The sequence below is a fragment of the Aspergillus caelatus genome (assembly GCF_009193585.1).
Source record: "Aspergillus caelatus strain CBS 763.97 unplaced genomic scaffold BDV27scaffold_23, whole genome shotgun sequence".
Lineage (NCBI taxonomy): Eukaryota > Fungi > Ascomycota > Eurotiomycetes > Eurotiales > Aspergillaceae > Aspergillus > Aspergillus caelatus.
In genome coordinates, this window is record NW_022475286.1 from 212,827 (window position 1) to 230,610 (window position 17,784).

The 17,784-nt window shown below is 48.7% G+C and overlaps 5 protein-coding genes across 5 annotated transcripts; 2 read left to right on the forward strand and 3 right to left on the reverse strand.

The window, feature by feature from the left end:
• Positions 1-415: 415 nt before the first annotated feature.
• Positions 416-1,444, reverse strand: BDV27DRAFT_154103 (family 26 endoglucanase H/Glycosyl hydrolase; the record flags this gene model as incomplete). Its single annotated transcript, XM_032071911.1, has 1 exon — positions 416-1,444. The coding sequence occupies one exon, from the start codon at positions 1,442-1,444 to the stop codon at positions 416-418; it is 1,029 nt and encodes a 342-aa protein (XP_031931477.1).
• A 2,989-nt stretch (positions 1,445-4,433) lies between these two features.
• BDV27DRAFT_122476 (mandelate racemase/muconate lactonizing enzyme family protein) lies at positions 4,434-6,730 on the forward strand. Its single transcript, XM_032065632.1, has 2 exons — positions 4,434-6,444; positions 6,498-6,730. The coding sequence occupies exon 1, from the start codon at positions 5,158-5,160 to the stop codon at positions 6,271-6,273; it is 1,116 nt and encodes a 371-aa protein (XP_031931478.1). The 5' UTR covers positions 4,434-5,157; the 3' UTR covers positions 6,274-6,444; positions 6,498-6,730.
• Positions 6,731-7,006: 276 nt separating this feature from the next.
• Positions 7,007-8,167, forward strand: BDV27DRAFT_168143 (zinc-dependent alcohol dehydrogenase family protein; the record flags this gene model as incomplete). Its single annotated transcript, XM_032074694.1, has 3 exons — positions 7,007-7,520; positions 7,575-7,932; positions 7,993-8,167. The coding sequence occupies 3 exons, from the start codon at positions 7,007-7,009 to the stop codon at positions 8,165-8,167; spliced, it is 1,047 nt and encodes a 348-aa protein (XP_031931479.1).
• A 771-nt stretch (positions 8,168-8,938) lies between these two features.
• BDV27DRAFT_122478 (transmembrane amino acid transporter protein-domain-containing protein) lies at positions 8,939-11,279 on the reverse strand. Its single transcript, XM_032065633.1, has 9 exons — positions 10,956-11,279; positions 10,846-10,859; positions 10,705-10,777; positions 10,313-10,644; positions 10,114-10,257; positions 9,843-10,057; positions 9,592-9,789; positions 9,390-9,533; positions 8,939-9,335 (listed from the first exon to the last, which is right to left on the reverse strand). Exons 1-9 carry the CDS (start codon positions 11,120-11,122, stop codon positions 9,249-9,251), a joined length of 1,374 nt encoding a protein of 457 aa, XP_031931480.1. The 5' UTR covers positions 11,123-11,279; the 3' UTR covers positions 8,939-9,248.
• Positions 11,280-14,995: 3,716 nt separating this feature from the next.
• On the reverse strand, positions 14,996-17,645 carry BDV27DRAFT_122480 (adenosine deaminase family protein). Its single transcript, XM_032065634.1, has 5 exons — positions 17,384-17,645; positions 16,453-17,328; positions 16,369-16,399; positions 15,819-16,305; positions 14,996-15,757 (listed from the first exon to the last, which is right to left on the reverse strand). The coding sequence occupies exons 1-5, from the start codon at positions 17,523-17,525 to the stop codon at positions 15,557-15,559; spliced, it is 1,737 nt and encodes a 578-aa protein (XP_031931481.1). The 5' UTR covers positions 17,526-17,645; the 3' UTR covers positions 14,996-15,556.
• Positions 17,646-17,784: the final 139 nt, after the last annotated feature.

The following is a 17,784-nucleotide window of genomic DNA, read 5'->3' on the forward strand; positions in this document are numbered from 1 at the left end:
AAGTGTGTCTATATATATATATATTCAGTGTTCTTTTCCTAGGACCAATCAATAATTTCTTCCGCTACGATCTTTTGATATACTACATCGAGAAAAATCAAGATTTACAATATATCAAGATTACCCATGTACCAACGGTAAAGACTACGGGCTCTGCTACGGTGTTCTTTCCAAGTAAAAGATCCTCGAGGAGTTCAATTGATGTAGGGTCTACGCGCCCCGTAGAAGAAAGTAAAACATTAGACTTTGTCACTCTTTCAGAGGACACGACAACTAAAAGAAATAGATAAAGGATTGGATAAGCCAAGTTATACCTTGACAGTCGGCTTTTGTTGCAGCGACAAAACTAAGGAGCATATAAGTCCATGGACGTCAAATGGAATTAAATGCCCTCGCCATCGATCACCAGGTCGCTTTAAGCCTGCTTCCAGTTGCCGAGCTTGGAGCCACCATCGAGCGTAACAACCCGGGTGTTGTTGTACACGTTCTGCAGGAACTGCTTGGAGTTCTGCTTGCCGTCCTTGATGAATTCATCGTTCCACACCATCCAATAAGCCCAGTTGACCTTATCGCGGGCCTGTACGGTGGGATCTGGAATGGGACCGACTTCGGCCAGAGCCAAGACTCTCTCATTGTTGGTAACGGCTTGGAGCTTCTTGTATTTCTCTCCGAGGACGCCATGGTCACCAGCATCGGCGTAGTGGTCGACGGTGGCGATATCACACTTGTCATTTCCGGGATACCAATCAGCCTCAGCGGTGTTGCATACCCACACCACGTTGTGGAGGTTGTGGAAGCGAGTGATGCGGTCGTAGATCATATCCCAGAGCTTCTTGAACGGGGCAGGACCCTGAGCACCCCACCAGAACCATCCACCCTCGGGCTCGTGGAGCGGGCGGAAGAGAATCGGAACATTGGCCTGATCAAGGCGCTTGATCTGGGCGGCGATGGCATCGATATCCCGCAACAGGAGGCGATAGTTGGTCCCGTTGCGACGGTCGTTGACGGCATCGGCAACGTTGAAGCAGGTGGCCTTGGTGTAGAATCCGCTGTACCACGGCTGTTCCGCGTTGTCGAGCAGACAAGTAGGAGCGTACCAATGCCAGACCAGGGCGTTGATTCCGTTACGATCTGCGTGCTGGATCACATCCTCGACGGCGTGAGACTTGCCGCCGTGAGCAACCGCCGAAGGCGAGTAATACATGAAGTCGCTACCTAGGATCGCAGGGGAGACGCCAATGTTCTGCTTGACCCAGTCCCAGCTGCCTGCATCCTGCTGACCGGAAATGTAATGCGATCCGTACTGAGACTGAATGTATTTCAGAAGCGCTTTGGCGCCGGGGGTGGCCGACTTGTCGATGTTGTCGTAGGACAGACCCTGGCCGCCGGCAGCAAAGGCAGTAGAGGTGAGGAGAAGAGAAAGGAGGGAAAGTTTGGCAAACATCTTGGAAACTACCAGCTATTCTATGAAAAATGAGCGAATGACTTATAGAATAAACCGATTTAGTATCCCCAACGTCTATAGGACATGTCCTGTCCTTTATACGTTCGTAGGCCTCGAAAATCCTTGTCTGTTTGGGGAAGAAGGCGCCCATCATATGATGGAGGTGGAACATTAATCTTGTTCATGACGATCCATGGACACTGCCATCTTTGCCCCTTGTTCTTTTATTGTTTGAGGAACCGTAGAGCGTGTGTTCTCCAGTTCTTCGTAAGCGATCCCACCACCCCCTCGCCCCCACAGAGGATCCAAGCGGGGATACCGGATTCAGTTTCCCTTTTTCGTATATCATCGGTACATTATAGAACATGCAATAGGTCAACAGGCACTTTGAGCCCCTTCCTATAGCCTAAGGCAAGTTGTGCAGCAGATGTATGATTGTCTCAAAGCTAGATTTCTGCTGATGCGTTTCAGCCAAATCATTGGCAGCTTCGTCCGACTCTATGTAATCAAGGCTAATCTGACAGTGACTTGGCTGGATAGGACATGGACAGGACAATGGCATGGATCCTACTGCTGATGTGATTTATGTCGGTATACTGCATATGTAAGATCGTGTGTTAAGCTTACCGTTCGGGGCAATCCCCGTCTATCTCCACAGACACGGCAACATCGGATACGCATCTAGATTACATTTTACAACCGTTGAGGAACCGTTCCTTTGTGCTAGCCGCAACTTGATTAAGGGTTTAATCAGAAAATTTCCCAGAATCTATTTCACTGACTCGTTTGAAAAAATGGCCCTGGTTGGGGTGAATTCTCCGACGATCCGCCGAGAATATCCAGAGTCCTTTTCTGACTTCTAACAATTTGCCCTACAGTATATAAGTTTTTCGAGACCCTGAGCTAGAATGGTGTGACCTTTTTTTTTTTTTTTTTTTTTTGCTCATCACCCTTACTGTGACCGAAATATCGGCAAAGATAATACTGTCTAAGATATTCCTATGGCGGAAACTCAACGATTACCTGAAACATGAATATATTAGCTTCTCAGTAGAGACATGGGCTGGTGATCGCCGTTCACATCTCCCTTTTGGTTGATAATATCTCTCACAAAAATCAGTGTCTACGTTGATATTGGTTGAGATTCTACGCCAAGTGGAATATATACGATTCAAATTCTAAACACTTGGCCCTTCCACTTTGAGTGCCAGAGATCTGCAGAGACAGACAGTATGTGATCTTTGGTTTGCATTCCCTGATAGTGATTCGTAATCTCTTCAAACCATTACCATAGAATTAGACTACCTGCCGTAGGGCCCACCCTCATCTCTGGCTCGGTATACTTTAGCGTGTTGTTTAACGCGTTCTAGAAAGTCTGTGCCATGGTCGGTTATTTCGATTCTAACAATTTGTAAATGCGATTATTTTGTATTGGGATCATGTCACAACAAATTTAAATTAGGATAAATGTTCTTCTAACGAACAGACTGTCATACAGAGCGTTTCCCACCCTACCGGACTGACTTCAATGTATAGCCAAAGACCAAATCGGGTACGGGACGATCCCCTTGCCAAAAGAGGATATTATCTTGAGGTTCCATCAATTCCAACAGCCGTTTTTGTTGTAGGGCTCAGCCCTGCCTAACAGTCGAAAGACTCCTAGGGATACGCTTGTTGCTGCCACGGTTTGACCGTGTTTCAAAATGAGACAAGATACTCGGCAATTGCGACCTCCCTGTAACATACAATCTAATATACACAGGAGTTATACTGCAAATTCTGTTCAATGATCATCGGCTGTGTTTATTTCCTAACCGTAAAAACCCCCGTATAGTAGTGGCCTCATAGACTTGGCCGTGCCGGCATTCTCGATAGCATCTAAGAAATGGCAATCCATGTACACGCGTCTTGCAGAATATCATGTAAGCTAGACTCGGACACACAATCCTACTGAGTCATGGAAACATTGATACTACCGACTTACCCACTCGAGTAGGTCCCTACGGCGTCCGGGACTCCGGGGCAGTCTTCGTACCCTGAAAAGACCGAAGTTCGGTGAAACAGCAGCCGCACCCCAATCGGAGATTTGCCGTTGCCCGGACGGGTGATAGATCGTCTTGCCGTGAGGCTTGGCTGATGTATGTTCGTTGGTATACTATCAATGTAAGCGGATAAGTCCAACTAGTTGCTGGAAGCCCCTCCGTGATTGGGTCCTTTTGCTTGCTTGGAGGGGTCTACAAAGCTAAAATGCTTCGATGTCCATAGAAGGCGCATGGAGATAGATTTGCGGCTGTATTCGTCATCTGAAACATGGTTGGTTGTTAATCAATTGTAGCGTGATATGTACCGCGCTACCGCGTTGTCTTGCCTTGTTCACGGATACCAACCCTACAATGTATATATAATTAATCTAAAATCCTTATATTTGCCCCAGTATCAGACAAGGGTGCTATTCCTTCGGCTCATCGGCTTCACTATCACACTAATCACATAGAGTCAGTATGGGGACCACGACCTACGATCTACATGCGTTTCTTGATTGTATATTGTATTGACATCGAAATTGAAAGTCGGTCACACCTTGTGGTTCTCCATGCTACATCCAATTTGTCGAGAGGCTTGAGTAACCCATCATATGGTGCTGTGGCTGTGTGAGCTTGCAATCAGTTTCTCTGATCCTTCCGTGCCGAAAGACCTCAACGATAACCAGTCCCCTACAAGGATCATATCACACCATCTTTGCTATTTCGCATGGTCATCTGCGCCTATTATGATGGGCAATATATCTGTTGAGAAGGTGCGAACAATGAACGGTGAATGGTAAAGGGTTAGCACACGGTTGGAACAAAATGAATTGTACACAGATTATAGTGTTAGTATGAGTAAGGCAACCATACCTCATCACCACCATCTTCCTTGAGTTGATTTTCGAAAGAAACAGCTACACAGTGATCCACTTCGCTTGAACTAGTACGCGAAGTCCATTATACCTGCTTTGAGGGAAGAGGGGGGAGGGGAGTTCTCATACTGTGATGTAGCCTGTGGCAGGGTCGCTTTCCCTCTTTCATAGGTCGTTAAGAGACGTGGGGCTGAGATAACAGATAGGTACCCCAAAATGCCCACTGAATAAACAACTATATGTTCCACTGGAGGTATTATCTGCTCGAATAGGTAGAATCGGCAACTCATACTGAGCACAGGCACAGACCCTCGAGCTGCCAATGTGCGGGGAAACAGAGATGTCCCCCTCAATTCACGCCAGTCCGGTGAGCATTCCCATCTAAGCTATAATTTCCCAGGTTGCTAAGGGGTTAGTTCACCCAAAAGAAACTTCCCCGCAGGAACCCTGATGGCTATCGAGTCGCAGCCCATGCGCCATGAGAATAGGAAAACGGTAATACTCCCGACACCCATTTGCGCGTGAGCGAAGAAAGATCCCGACCTTTCTCGGATATGCATTCCGTTGGAATATGCTTTTTGAGCACGAGAGAGAAAATGTTTTACGTTCTAGTGACTTTTACAAGCCGAGGGTTGGCCCCAATCCATTCGGTACTCTCGCCTTTATTCCCGAGAGCTCGACTATATAACAACTAAGTTTGCCCCCAACTTTTACTTCGGACGTGTGAGATTTTGGTCTGTTCTTGCCTAAAGCACGCTGACGTATCGTTTTACTTTCTCCCTCGCTGCAAACTTACTCCAGCAACTCAGCAAACATGTCAGACTTGAAAATTGCACGGATCGATGTTTTTCAAGTCGACCTGCCCTATTCAGGCGGTGTCTACTACCTCTCTGCCGGGCGAGAGTACCGGAGCTTTGACGCTACCATTGTGCGGATAACCACGGATACTGGCATTGAGGGCTGGGGAGAAAGCACTCCCTTTGGCTCCAACTACATTGCTTCCCATGCCCGCGGCGTCAGGGCTGGTATCGCTACAATGGCACCAAGCCTGATCGGTCTGGACCCACGAAGAGTCGACCGCATCAATGATGCGATGGACGATGCATTGCTCGGGCATGAAGATGCCAAGACAGCTATCGACGTGGCTTGCTGGGATATCTTTGGCAAGTCGGTCGGACTGCCCGTGTGCGAGCTTCTGGGTGGTCGCACCGACAATCGATTGTCATTGATCTCCTCTATTTATGTCGGAGAGCCGGAGGACATGCGCGCCCGAGTGGCCAAATATCGCGCAAGGGGATACAAAGGACACTCAGTTAAAATCGCAGGAGAACCTGTCCTTGACGCCGCGCGGGTCGCAGCGGCTCTTGCTGACCAGCAACCCGACGAGTTCTTTATTGTGGATGCCAACGGTGGATTATCGGTGGAAACTGCTCTACGGTTCTTGAGGCTGTTGCCTCATGGTCTGGATTTTGTGTTGGAGGCCCCTTGCGCCACCTGGCGTGAGTGTGTGTCTCTCCGACGGAGGACCGATATTCCGATCATCTACGACGAACTTGCCACGAATGAGATGTCCATCATCAAGATTCTCGCTGACGACGCGGCAGAAGGTGTTGACCTGAAGATTTCCAAATCTGGTGGTTTGACCAGAGGCCGCCGTCAGCGGGACATCTGCCTGGCAGCGGGCTATAGTATGAGTGTTCAGGAGACGACGGGTTCGGACATCGCATTTGCCGCAATTGTGCATCTGGCCCAAACCATCCCGGAGCGATCTTTGCGTTGCATCTTGGAAAGTCGGGATATGGTCACGGTCAAGACTGCGGATGGAGCGTTTGACGTCCAAGATGGCTTCGTCACCGCGCCAACCACACCAGGCTTAGGAATCACGCCGCGCTTAGACGTGCTTGGGGAGGCTGTTGCTAGCTACTTTTAAAACTGTATATAGCTGGCGGAAGTGAACTGTTTTGAAGAGAGGGCTGAGCTAGTCGCGGCCATGTTGCAATGAAACAATTTAGTACCATAAAATGTGCCATTACCTTTTAGCTGAACCGTGTCGCAGAAAAGTAGTAGAACCTACCATGTTTGATGATCTGTGAATAGCATACTGGCTTCCCAAATTCTCAGTTTCCCTGCACATCAGCACCGAGGAAATCTCACCTTCAACCGGCAAAGTTGTCGATCCCTTGTAACGAGACCAACTCCGGACTGACACACGTAGAACAGGAACTACTCCTGCTGCAGACCCCAGTGACTGAGATTGGAAGGTAAAGTGAGCTCCCATCGCTAAAAAAAAAAAATTTGCTTGTATGAATCTCTATCTCTAGAAGGTCACCAGGTGTCGGGATGTCAGCCGATCGGGTCGGAAGAAGATAATGAACTTGAATTAATAATACACTCGGGATCACTAGCCCCAATTTGGTGAAGAAAATGAGAGCACAACAGCCCGGCGGGATGAGTATAGATGCAAGTATAGATTCAAGTTCAGTATGCCAACGTCGTCATGTTTTCCCCCGCACAGGTGGTGGGGTAATTCGTCGTCATGGATGTTTGGTTCCGGGCTTAGAGATGCCACTGATAAATAAACGGGACAGCTGCTTCAACCACGAACAAATTACGAAGCAAATACTCAACAATCAAAAGAGAATCTGACTATAACACAAACCAACATGTCTCAACCACAACCTACATCCCGCCAGGCTTTTCGCCGAACGGACGATCATACTCCTGGTACCCCCAAGGTGAAGCTTGTCACCGAAGCAATCCCTCCCCTATCTCCCTCGGGGGTCTTAATCAAGGTCCATGCCGTGTCGCTCAATTACAGAGACGCCAACATTGCCAACGGAGGCAACCCGTGGCCGGTCGTACCCCATGGGATCCCCTGCAATGATGCAGCGGGTGAGGTGGTCGCCGTCGGCGAGAGGGTGAAGAACCTGGCGATTGGGGATCGCGCAGCCCCGATCGTGGACACAGAGAACATCACCGGACGGGAAAAGACTCGGTCTTGGCTAGCGGCCGATGAGGATGGAGTACTGGCAGATTACATCGTGTTCGATGAGCACAAGCTGTGCAAGCTGCCCACGTACCTCGACTGGGTCCAAGCAAGTCTTATCCCTTGCGCCGGAGTGACCGCATGGGCGGCGCTGAAGGGTATGGAAATTGGTCAAACTGTCCTGATTCAAGGTCTGTCCACTACAACTGAGAGTTAGGCTCTTTTATATTCTAACGACTCGAAAGGTACCGGCGGCGTGGCCATGTTTGCGCTCAAGTTGGCGCGAGCCGCAGGCCTGAAGGTGATCATGACCTCTTCGAGCGACGCAAAGCTGCAGAAGATGAAGGAGCAGTTCCCCAGCCCCCCGCTGTTGACTGTGAACTACTCCAAGAACCCCGAGTGGCACGAGGAAGTTCTGAAGTTGACCGATGGCGCCGGTGTCGATATCGTGGTTGAAGTTGGTGGATCCTCCACGCTGGTGAAGAGCATGAAGTGTACACGACGTGGCGGAATTGTTAGCCAGGTGGGATATCTCAGCAAGCAGGATACCAGTGAATTCGCAGAACTTCTTTCCGTCCTAATCGATAGGAGAGTTATCCTAAGGTGAGGCCTCATTACATACCCAGATGACCTGCCTGAGCAGGGGCTAATTTTCATTATTAGGGGAATCAACGCTGGATCCAAGCAGGATCAAGACGATCTTTGTGATGCGCTGTCGGCCACACAAATCAAGTTCGATGATATTATCGACTCGGTCTACCCATTTGAAAAGGCCGATGAGGCCATTGAGTACGTCTGGCAAGGTAAACAGGTTGGTAAATTGGTGCTTCGTCTATAGTTCTCCCTGCTAGTTATTATGTATAGCGAAGAGTTTTACGACAATCAGAAAATGCTTCCATAATCTTCGGAATTCCTACTCGTTTAGTCATTTGAGTAAAAGTATATTGTATCCAACGTGTAATGAGCCAAAATAAATCCATTGGCAATCTAATAGCCATACTAATATGGACGTTCATGACCTTCGTGGGATCTCTATCCTCTATGCGCCAAGCCTGCAGAGTGGCTGTTTCTACTCTTAAAATCGGACCAGTTATCCACAATTCTATAGTTGATTATCAATTACTAGTGCGGAAGACACTGAGTAGGGGTACGTCTCTTGTTTAAGCTTTTCATTTCGATATTGTATTCCTGTGGGTCGTTTGCAATATGCCCTTCACCACCAGTTTTGTGTGTTCATGTTCTTGGAAAGATATATATTTTGACGCACTATCAAGCGAATCCAGCACAATGTAAATTCCTTTTATCTAGACAGACCCAGGAGTTGATTCAATTAATCACTGCTAAAGAGAGTCTAACTCTATATCTTACAGGATCAGGGCACGATTGTTCTGGTAAAAGAAGGCAAGAATCCAGAGCTAGGTGACTCTCCAGGATGAGTTCACCACGGTCGCGATTGGTCGTTTCTCAAGTAAATTATAAAGAAGAATAGTATCATCATTCAAAAGCATCGATTGAAACCCACGATAAATAGCATGAGGGTATTTTATCGCTACGGGCCGCTGAATGAAGGTGATGCTGACAACCACAGACCACGCATGACGACCAAAAATTGAATGCAAAGAATTTATGTTCATTTGACTTCATGTCACATGCAAAAAAGTGAAGCTCTCTAGATATTCTATGTACAGTACAGATCCCTTGACGCTTTCTAAGATGCCGATCAAGATGCTAATATATATAGTAACCATTAGAACAGCCTTGAATCTGGTGACTGGGCGATGGCCGAGTCCCAAAAACTATAGGCCCGCTATAATCGAAATGGCTGTTTCTAACGAGCCCATCCCAAGATCTTCTCGTAGGAAGTCATCGACACGGTACGTGTGTATTGTTGTGGGTGGACGGTGCCGTAAAAGAGAGAATTAGACGGCGTTGTTGGCACAGGTCCAGCTAGCAGAAGAGGAGTTCTCGTGGATCGATTTACCCGAGACGTAGAGTCCCAAACCGCACTGCAGAGAGGTTAATATCGCAACGAGAAACAATGGAGAAGGTAAAAGACATACAATGGCGCAGGCAATGCCGAGGATGATCAGGTTGACGATGGTCAGGAGGATCTTCCGGGGAGAAGAGAACCAGACTCCCTTGTTCATGACCAACCAGAAAATGGCGGGGAATCCATAACTGAACCAACTACCGAAAAGGGCACTCTATAGGGAATGAATTAGCAACAGACAAGGAACATTGGGGGTGGATGAGGATGCATACAATCAAACTCAGAAGGTCGTTGAAGACGGGAATGGACTCAGCAATGACCCATGCGATCACCCACAGGGCGAGCGCAATGCCAACCCAGGTTCCAACAGCAAGCATGCTCTTCTGGTGCATGTGGTCAGAGCCACGGAAAACGCGAACATAAATGTATTTGCAGGCAACGTGGCCGTAGATAACACCGGCAATGACAACCTATGGACTAGTGAGAAAGTTGAACCGGTGAGGGAAATCAGGACTAAACGCACAGTGGGCATCGCAATGCCGTAAGCAACCTTCTTCATGACAGGTCCTGCAGACGAAAGGGCGGGGGATGCGATATCTGGGCCGGCATAACGATAGGCGACGATCGCTGTGACGACGTACATGGACGTGTCCACCACTTGAAGCATGGTCAACGACTTGGGGAATTCCCGAGGGTCTCTCATTTCCGAGATGAGTCCGAAGAAGGCAACGTGAGTGACTGTGATGCGGTTAGAAAAAGCGGTACGATATGTCGGAGAGGTGGTCAAGCCATACTATAGGCAAAGATAATGTTGCACACAGCCAAAAATGCATCCTGGAAACTAACGTCCCTGGTCGCATCGACCTGGACATGATCAGGGGCCTGGACTCCGATGGAAATCATGGTGATAAAGGTCGCTGCGATGATACTAATGCAAGCTGGAAGGATTGTCAGTAACAGTTTGTAAGATGCCTGGGTAGTGGAAGTACTGACAGACAATGGACATATAGTACACCTTGTTCATGGTACGTGGAAGGGCGCCGATGAAGCTGACGACCATTCCAATGACAGCGAAGACAATGGTGCAGGTTCCGTGACCGGTGATGGTATTGAATAGCACCGAGAACGTAAGGATATGGCTAGCCATCAGGAAGATCAAGAGGAGCAGTTGGCCAATACCCATCATTTCCCGTCCAAAACGTCCCAAAATAAGCTCTCCGGCGTCACCCATGCTGTGCGTTTGAGGGAAGCGAAGCTTAAACTGTCCGATAACATAACCTGTGTACCATGATACGCCGGACATTCCGACAAGAATAATCACTCCTCTGGAGTTGTTCGTCAGTCTTTCTCTTGTTAATTGACCTATGAGATGAGATGACACCTACGGGACAAGTCCTAGTGTTGCCATTGCGGACGGAAGCGATAGAATGCCTAGGGACATATTCTCCGCGATCATCACTATACATGGGCGCGTTAGACAGCATGTTCAGAGTTATGGTCCAGGAACCGAGTGTAGGACTGCTTACACATTCCACATTGCCTGTAGTCAAATTGCCTAGGTCAGCGACCGTATTGGAAGCACAGCACCGTTGAACAACAACGGCACTCATTTTTGCATGGAGCATTGGAAGCTTACCACCAACCCATAACACGATACTTGACTTCTCCTTCTTCCTCGTTACCGAATGGATCGTTTGCTGGCACATCCTCACTGTATTCCTTCTTCTCCACATCGGCATAATGGTCATCATAGTTGGGGCCATTCTGAATGGCAGCCAACTCGGCTTCTCTGTGTACGGTCATGTTGTCGATAGGGATGGATGAGTCGCAAAAAGGATCATAAGGAGAAAGAATAGAAAAACAACGGCGCCGCCGCAGTATTTTAGGAGCAGCTAGGACCACTGGGGAGGCGGTTGGAGTCGGGTATAACTAACAAATAGACTAAAATCCCCAACCGAGCGGTTATGTTCCGTTAATAATTTTTTTTTTTTGCCTTTTCTTTTTTCCTTCTTTTCGATATTCTCCATAATTAGGGTTTTAGGTTTAACTTTTGCCTCGACTCCATCCAGAATTTTCTGCCCCAGACTCTGATTGGCTGGAACTGCTGAGTCAGCACTTGCGGCACGCCCTTAAAACTCTTATTCTCACGCCTCAAAGGGCTAAATCTTTGCCCTAAATCCGTGACGATGATCTCACAATGCAGATCCCGCGGTTCTTTCCCGTTTTCCGTTTCCCCTTGCTTTCTTGTCTCATCGGAATGTACGGAGTAGTATTGTTCACGACCGCATAAGATGACCGAATACGGAAGGAAGACTAGAATGGTTGCAGAACAAACGTTCAACGAGGCTGTGTGCCACTGCTTAGATACAGTCCCACGGCTGCATGTGGAACACCCGCCGAGACGTAGGACAATTCGAGACTCGCATTGGCTCACTGGAATACCTTCCCTGCAGAAAAGTGGTGCCGATGGGCCGTGACAGAACACCTCCTGTTCGGCACTGCTGATAACAGCGGCGTCTGGCGGAAAATCTCCTCCACATCGGGAGGCCAATGATTGATTTTCATAACGTACGGATATTACCACTCGGTTTCCCGACGATAGGAGGAAAGAGACAATTTCTCCACGTCTGTACGTCACCGGTTGCCTCTCTACGGTTAGTGAGGTTAGAACCCGTGGAGTGAGACAACCTCCGCATGGCCACCTGGATTCGGTCTGGGGAAGGGACTTCCTTCCGTCCTGCCATTAGGTAATTGATATATTATGTAATTGGACACTTTCTCGAATGGCGGCTTGGCTGCCTGGAGTTGACCGGGGTACGTAGTATGAAAGAATCAGTGCTTTATTGAGTGGACAAAGTAGGATTAGTTTCGGTGGCGAGACCTTGAGTGCTGCCATCAGGACAGGAAAGCGTGCCGGATCCGGGCTGGCCGAGATGGTACGTCACCCGAGGGTTGCATCAATATCAAGGGGAAAGCAGGAACAACACGATGCAAATTGAATATCGTTTGTGTTACTTGTTGCGGGTTTTTCTGCGCAAGGGGTGGAGGCGAGACGCATACCACCTTAGGGCTTTACTGTTTGATACCCTTCTCCCCGCATCGCTACTCCGGATTTACTATTTTTCGACTCAGGTCGGTCACTCTCCAGTGGGGGCTGCACTCCGGGGGAAGAGGCGATGGAACAATCACTCTCCTGGGGAAGGACTCGGCACGCGGTTAGCGGCTGGTTTGTGCCAATAAAGACGCCGTGTCGGGGAATATGATGGGAGGTTCTCCAGTCGGTTCCTTAGGCTACCGCTGCTCACATGCACTATCTAATTTCTACCCGGTCGGTTCCACCGGTATGCTGCCGGTTCCCGGCCCGGTGCGCTTCGGTGTAGACTTCGTGAAGCCGGTGGAGACCTCGATAGTTGATCCTAGATGCCTTCTAGAACCCCTTTGTGCTGTTCGGATTCCGTCTTCCGCCATGAAAGGCATGCTGTGATGCTCTGCTACATCTATACTAGAACAGCCCTCAATCGTCTCTGTAGATGCTGTAATAATCCAGACATCATCAGAGAGCGCTGTACAGACAATCCACTAGACATTAAGGATAAGGATTACCGGCATACCGACTCAAACTTTCTCCACATCCTTAATAATCTAGATCTGGATACAAGCTTGATATCTGTATCTAGGGCGGAGTCTAAACGAGCTATCGGGCTTCTGCTCCACCGAGATAGTGAGATAGGCCCTGTTACTCTAATACAATTATTCAATAATCATTGTGTTCGCTTGTTTAAGGTACTGTATCTTATCATTACTGCAACCACGTTTTTCTAAATTCCCCATTGCCGCGCTTAGCATTGTTTGAAACGCTATCAAAGTTCGAACCTATCGGTGCAGATCTTTTGGTAGCTTCCATGCACTTTCTCTTTTAAATTACCTGATTGGGAAAAGGCCTGGCCGAAGATCTTCCGTTCGCCGATAAAGATGAGGCGTAGTTGTCAAGAGGCAGTGAACTATTTGGCCTTTTGGTTGGGCAAACGCCGAGAATTTTAATACTATACTTAACGGGGTCAATTGATCCGAAACAAAGGCAAATTGTACATGTTATGCGTAGCACATTTACATTAAGAAAAGAACTTTGTGGTTCCCAGGTTCGGCAACACCGTGAACCACCAGTTACCGTAGAATCTCGGCGGCCAAGACAAATGTCGCCACATTCGGCCGGACACTCATCTCGCTTGTGGGAATTATAATGATATTCATGGTGGATCTTAGCGGATTGGAAAATAATTAAACCGTCACACGCTAAGACTGATCCTCATAGGCGTCATAATTCATGCTCTATCAGGCTGCAGTTGGACTGTAGAAGGATGGAGTTCTCCAACCACAATAAGTATAGTATACTATGTAAACGATCTCCAGTCGGCGTGTATGCCGGCGGCTTGGCTCGCTACTCTATATTGGTTTGCTTGAGAGCACGGCGTCATCGACCCCAGCTCTAAGGTAATAGAATGGAATTTAGTACGGAGTAGAAATACACCTTTGCGGACCTAGCTTATTTAAATCGCGCCGTTTCACTCGCACCAGTGGAAGATGTGTTGGCACAATTGCTGTCGGATACATTTCTTCCCTCTTGGACACTGTCTCTCTTGTCTATCTCCCCACTGAGCCGGTTTCTGTGCTTGCTCTTTCGTATGGGAGGATGGGCTTACTGCTATCTCTCCCTACATATTGTCAATTTGCCAGTTATGCTGTGGTTAATGCTGCCATCTCCTAATATTAGAGATGTTCAACGTTACAAATTGAAGTTCCATTGGACCATCGAGTTGTATTCCTTTGATAATGATCTTCAGACAACTTTATCCAGTCGATATGCTCTACACGGGCTAGATTGACATAGCGACAACTACAGATTTCCCATGAGCCAAGATGACTTGCATGACAGGGATGTGAGTTAATATTCAGCCACCCGCCAGCGCCTGTCGATGTTATTCGTTGCCCTAGCCGTCCTCCGACCGGGCGCTAAGAGATTGGCAACACCAAGACATGAAGCTTCATTCCGGATAGATTGTTCTGATGGGAGTGCTTGTTGCGCAGACCCCGAAGCTTACCCTGAAGATGGGTTGACAGAACACCAAGAATGGACTATGGAGCAGCAGGAACGATGTGCCTTAGTATGAGGTTTCCGGTGCGATTTAGTCCGCCAAGCGCGCGTTCCGATAGCAGAAAAACGACTCTCTTGTATCGATATATTGGTTGGCGACATATATCAGATACGCACGTCATGCATTCCTCGATCGGTCTTTCGTGAATATATCATATTGATATGGACTTCCGTTCCAAGGTCGTGATCTATGGCGCCTGACTCGAAGAAGCCGAAGGGTTCCTTTTGTCGTTCTGAATATGCTACCTCGGTTATATTATGCAGTGCGCCATTGCTTTTCCACGGTCGCATCTGCCTGCTGACACGTAGGAATGCCTCTAAGCTGAATGCAAAGCACTTCGATGGGTGCTCTACGACATATGAGGTAATCCAACGGTGTCTGACGAAATATCGCGATGCCTTGCTGCAACCGGAAAGCTTGTCACGGCGCAAGGGTGTCAATCGTCTCGTTCGCTAGGGTCAATCAGTCCACAGGGCTCAGAGACACTTCCGTTGAGTTCTCCACAGTAAAGTCGAGGATTGATAGAATATCGAGCCCTCTCTAGGGGAAAACAGCATTGAGGGCGATTCAGAGAGAACAGACGGAAACAGTGCTTCTATGGCCGAATTACTGTACAGTACAATATAACCACAAAACGACCAATAGTCTTGACTTCGAAGCAGCCCTCGCCTGTGCAGAACAGATGATGCATATGTCAGGGCAGGATGCACGTCGTTGGGCTCATTTTGGAAATTGGTGCCCTAAGCTGAGAACATACCCTCGCTGAACTCTGCGTTGCAAAAGGTGATGGGACACGGGGAACTTGGTTATACTACACGGGAATACTGCCAACAGGCAATAATGGATCAATGACATGCGGTGACAGGTATTTTGATGACTGATGGTCGACCCAGTCGTAAGTACTCAAGCATCTGCATCAGAGTTGGCTCAGGTCGCTCTTCGATCACTGTGAGCTTATTCTGTAATCTACCATAGACCATAACCAAGTTCGACTTCCTTACATTTGGTGTGAAATAGCTAATATAAGGCAATGCCATGGAAAGATGAGATATCAGTCTAGCATTCACTGGCCCAATTACAGGCATCAGATTTCCTCCGTGGCGTAACGGTCCCCATACTCCTTCACAACCCACTCACAGAAGGCCTCCCACTTCTCCTTCCACTCCTGCAAGCGCTGGGCCTTAATGCCGTCGCCATTCTCACCCAAGTCAATATCACGAACCCACTCAACGTCGTTCTGATCTTCAAAGTTGCTCCATCGGATACTGTTCTGCGCGAGCGCTCCCTATTGTCTTCTTGTTAGCCGCGTTCTTTTAAATATGAAAGTACCACGGGAGAGAGCTTACCAGGCCAGCAAGACCAATATTATCGAAGGCTTGAATTGTCTGATAGAAGTCGTAGCTCAGACCAGCTGCGTTCTGACCAAGGATCGCCGGATCGTCGTTGCTGATGGCTGTCGGAATACCGTGGGCAATCATTGCCGGGAGGGGATGGTGAAGGGCATCGGTGGCTAGACGCAGGACTTCATTCGAGATAGGGCAAACTTCAACCATGATCCCGTTCTCGATCACCTCATCAATCAGCCTCGGGTGCTTGTACAGGGAGAACCCGTGTCCGATACGGCGTGTGCCGAACAGAACCGCATCGAACAAGTTGAGGTCGGTCGAATTTCCATCGCCGAGGGTCTCACCCGCATGGAAAAAGAAAGGGATAGTGAGGTTCGACTCCTCGGCCTGTTGCTGGAACCAGATCAATTCGGGTGCCATATCGGCGAGCGGACGGCCTAAGTCTTCCTGAGCCACAACATCGTAGCCTGAAAAGAGCTGAGGGTGTCTAATAAAGATCTGTTAACAAACAAGAACGTCATAGTTCATCTTGGAAAGTTAGAAGTCTCACCTGCGCTTCCGCTCAAGAGCAATTTTCATGCCTGTGTGAACTCGTTAGATACAGAGCACAATGATCTCGGCAATTTCTACATACTCTTGGTCAGCGAGGCACGGTTCTTGCCTCGGCTGTCAGACCAGATGACCCTCGCTCCCCAGAAGTGTGCGCCCTCCGGAGTTTTCTGAAACTTCTCCAGCTCCTCCAGCAGAACGTTCCACCAAATGTCCAGATCCGGATCAGGGTCCTCCTGGCCCTCATGGACCAGCTTGCCGCTCGACCCTCCAGCACGAATTTCTACCCAGTTGATGTGGTCTTCGGCCAGGCGCGAAAAGAGCTTCTTGTAGAACGTCCGGACAATGGGCTCGTACGACAGCATGGTGTCTGCGGGACCAAAGGCGGCCTGGAAGACACGCCAGATCTCATCGACTCCCAATTCGTGACGTACAGACAGCTCAGGGGAGATGGTCACTTTGGTATTGACGAAGTCGATGAATCCCTGTTCACCACCCGGGAAAGTTTTGGCAGCCACAGTCACGGGAATTTGCGTGTTAGGGATATAATCCTTAGAATGGACCGACGATACATTGGTCGGGAGGGTATGGTTGACATGGGCAAACGAGATGGAGGCATTCTTGCGGTTATCCTCGGTGGATAAATCCTGAGAGGCGGAGATGACCATACCCTCCGTGTGAAGGATGGTCTCCAGAATGGTATCATAGGGAAGCATGGCCGGCAAATGCGCATGTAAAAGAGCACCCTTTGGCATGTGCTTGACCACGTCCCAGAGCTTGGTTCCATTGATCAACGGCCGGGCTTTCGGGAAGACCTCACCGGCGAACCTTTCATCGGTATCATTCTTCTCCGGGGTTCCAGGGACTCTCCAGTACTCGTCGATTTCCTCCTGGCGAATAGCTGCCACGATGGCGTCCGCTTTTTGGGCTACAGAGGAGAGATTTTGACGGAAAAAGTGATCTACCGCTATGTTAGCATTTTCGACCAGTTTTGTTAATTTTTTGCAGGTACAGACCTTGTCGCTGCCTCTTCTCGAACGCGATCAATGCAGATCGGGAGCGGAGATGCTTTTGTACAGCAAGGCTGCTGACATCAGGCACAGTCTGCGCAGAGACCAAAGAGAAGAGGAGGGTCACTATCGTGACGAGGAACTTCATGATGGGCGAGTACCACTGGCGTGGTGGAAGCGGCCGTGGATTTGCACACGGAAGGCTGGCATGAGTGAGGGCTTTATCAAGCTATATATACGTTGTCCGACAGACCTCATCGGAGTCACGCAATCTAGGCCAGTCAGAGGAAGCACGTTAGATGGGGAATTTAGATCTACACTTTCGCTGCCGTTCTGACGATAGCCAAATTCTTCTCAGCTGCGGCTGATCATCGAGGCTACGGGGAAAGCAAGGAGCGCACAGCTAC

What these genes read in the sequence shown, in the direction of transcription:
- BDV27DRAFT_122476 (XM_032065632.1), top strand. Translation starts at nt 5,158, where the DNA reads ATGTCAGACTTGAAAATTGCACGGATCGATGTTTTTCAAGTCGACCTG.
- BDV27DRAFT_122478 (XM_032065633.1), bottom strand. Translation starts at nt 11,122, where the DNA reads ATGACCGTACACAGAGAAGCCGAGTTGGCTGCCATTCAGAATGGCCCC. An exon ending in ACGGCATTGCGATGCCCACT is followed by an intron (nt 9,790 to 9,842) that starts GTGCGTTTAGTC and finishes ACTAGTCCATAG; the next exon opens with GTTGTCATTGCCGGTGTTAT. An exon ending in TCGGCATTGCCTGCGCCATT is followed by an intron (nt 9,336 to 9,389) that starts GTATGTCTTTTA and finishes ACCTCTCTGCAG; the next exon opens with TGCGGTTTGGGACTCTACGT.
- BDV27DRAFT_122480 (XM_032065634.1), bottom strand. Translation starts at nt 17,525, where the DNA reads ATGAAGTTCCTCGTCACGATAGTGACCCTCCTCTTCTCTTTGGTCTCT. An exon ending in CGAGAAGAGGCAGCGACAAG is followed by an intron (nt 17,329 to 17,383) that starts GTCTGTACCTGC and finishes ACATAGCGGTAG; the next exon opens with ATCACTTTTTCCGTCAAAAT. An exon ending in CCGTGCCTCGCTGACCAAGA is followed by an intron (nt 16,400 to 16,452) that starts GTATGTAGAAAT and finishes GAGTTCACACAG; the next exon opens with GCATGAAAATTGCTCTTGAG.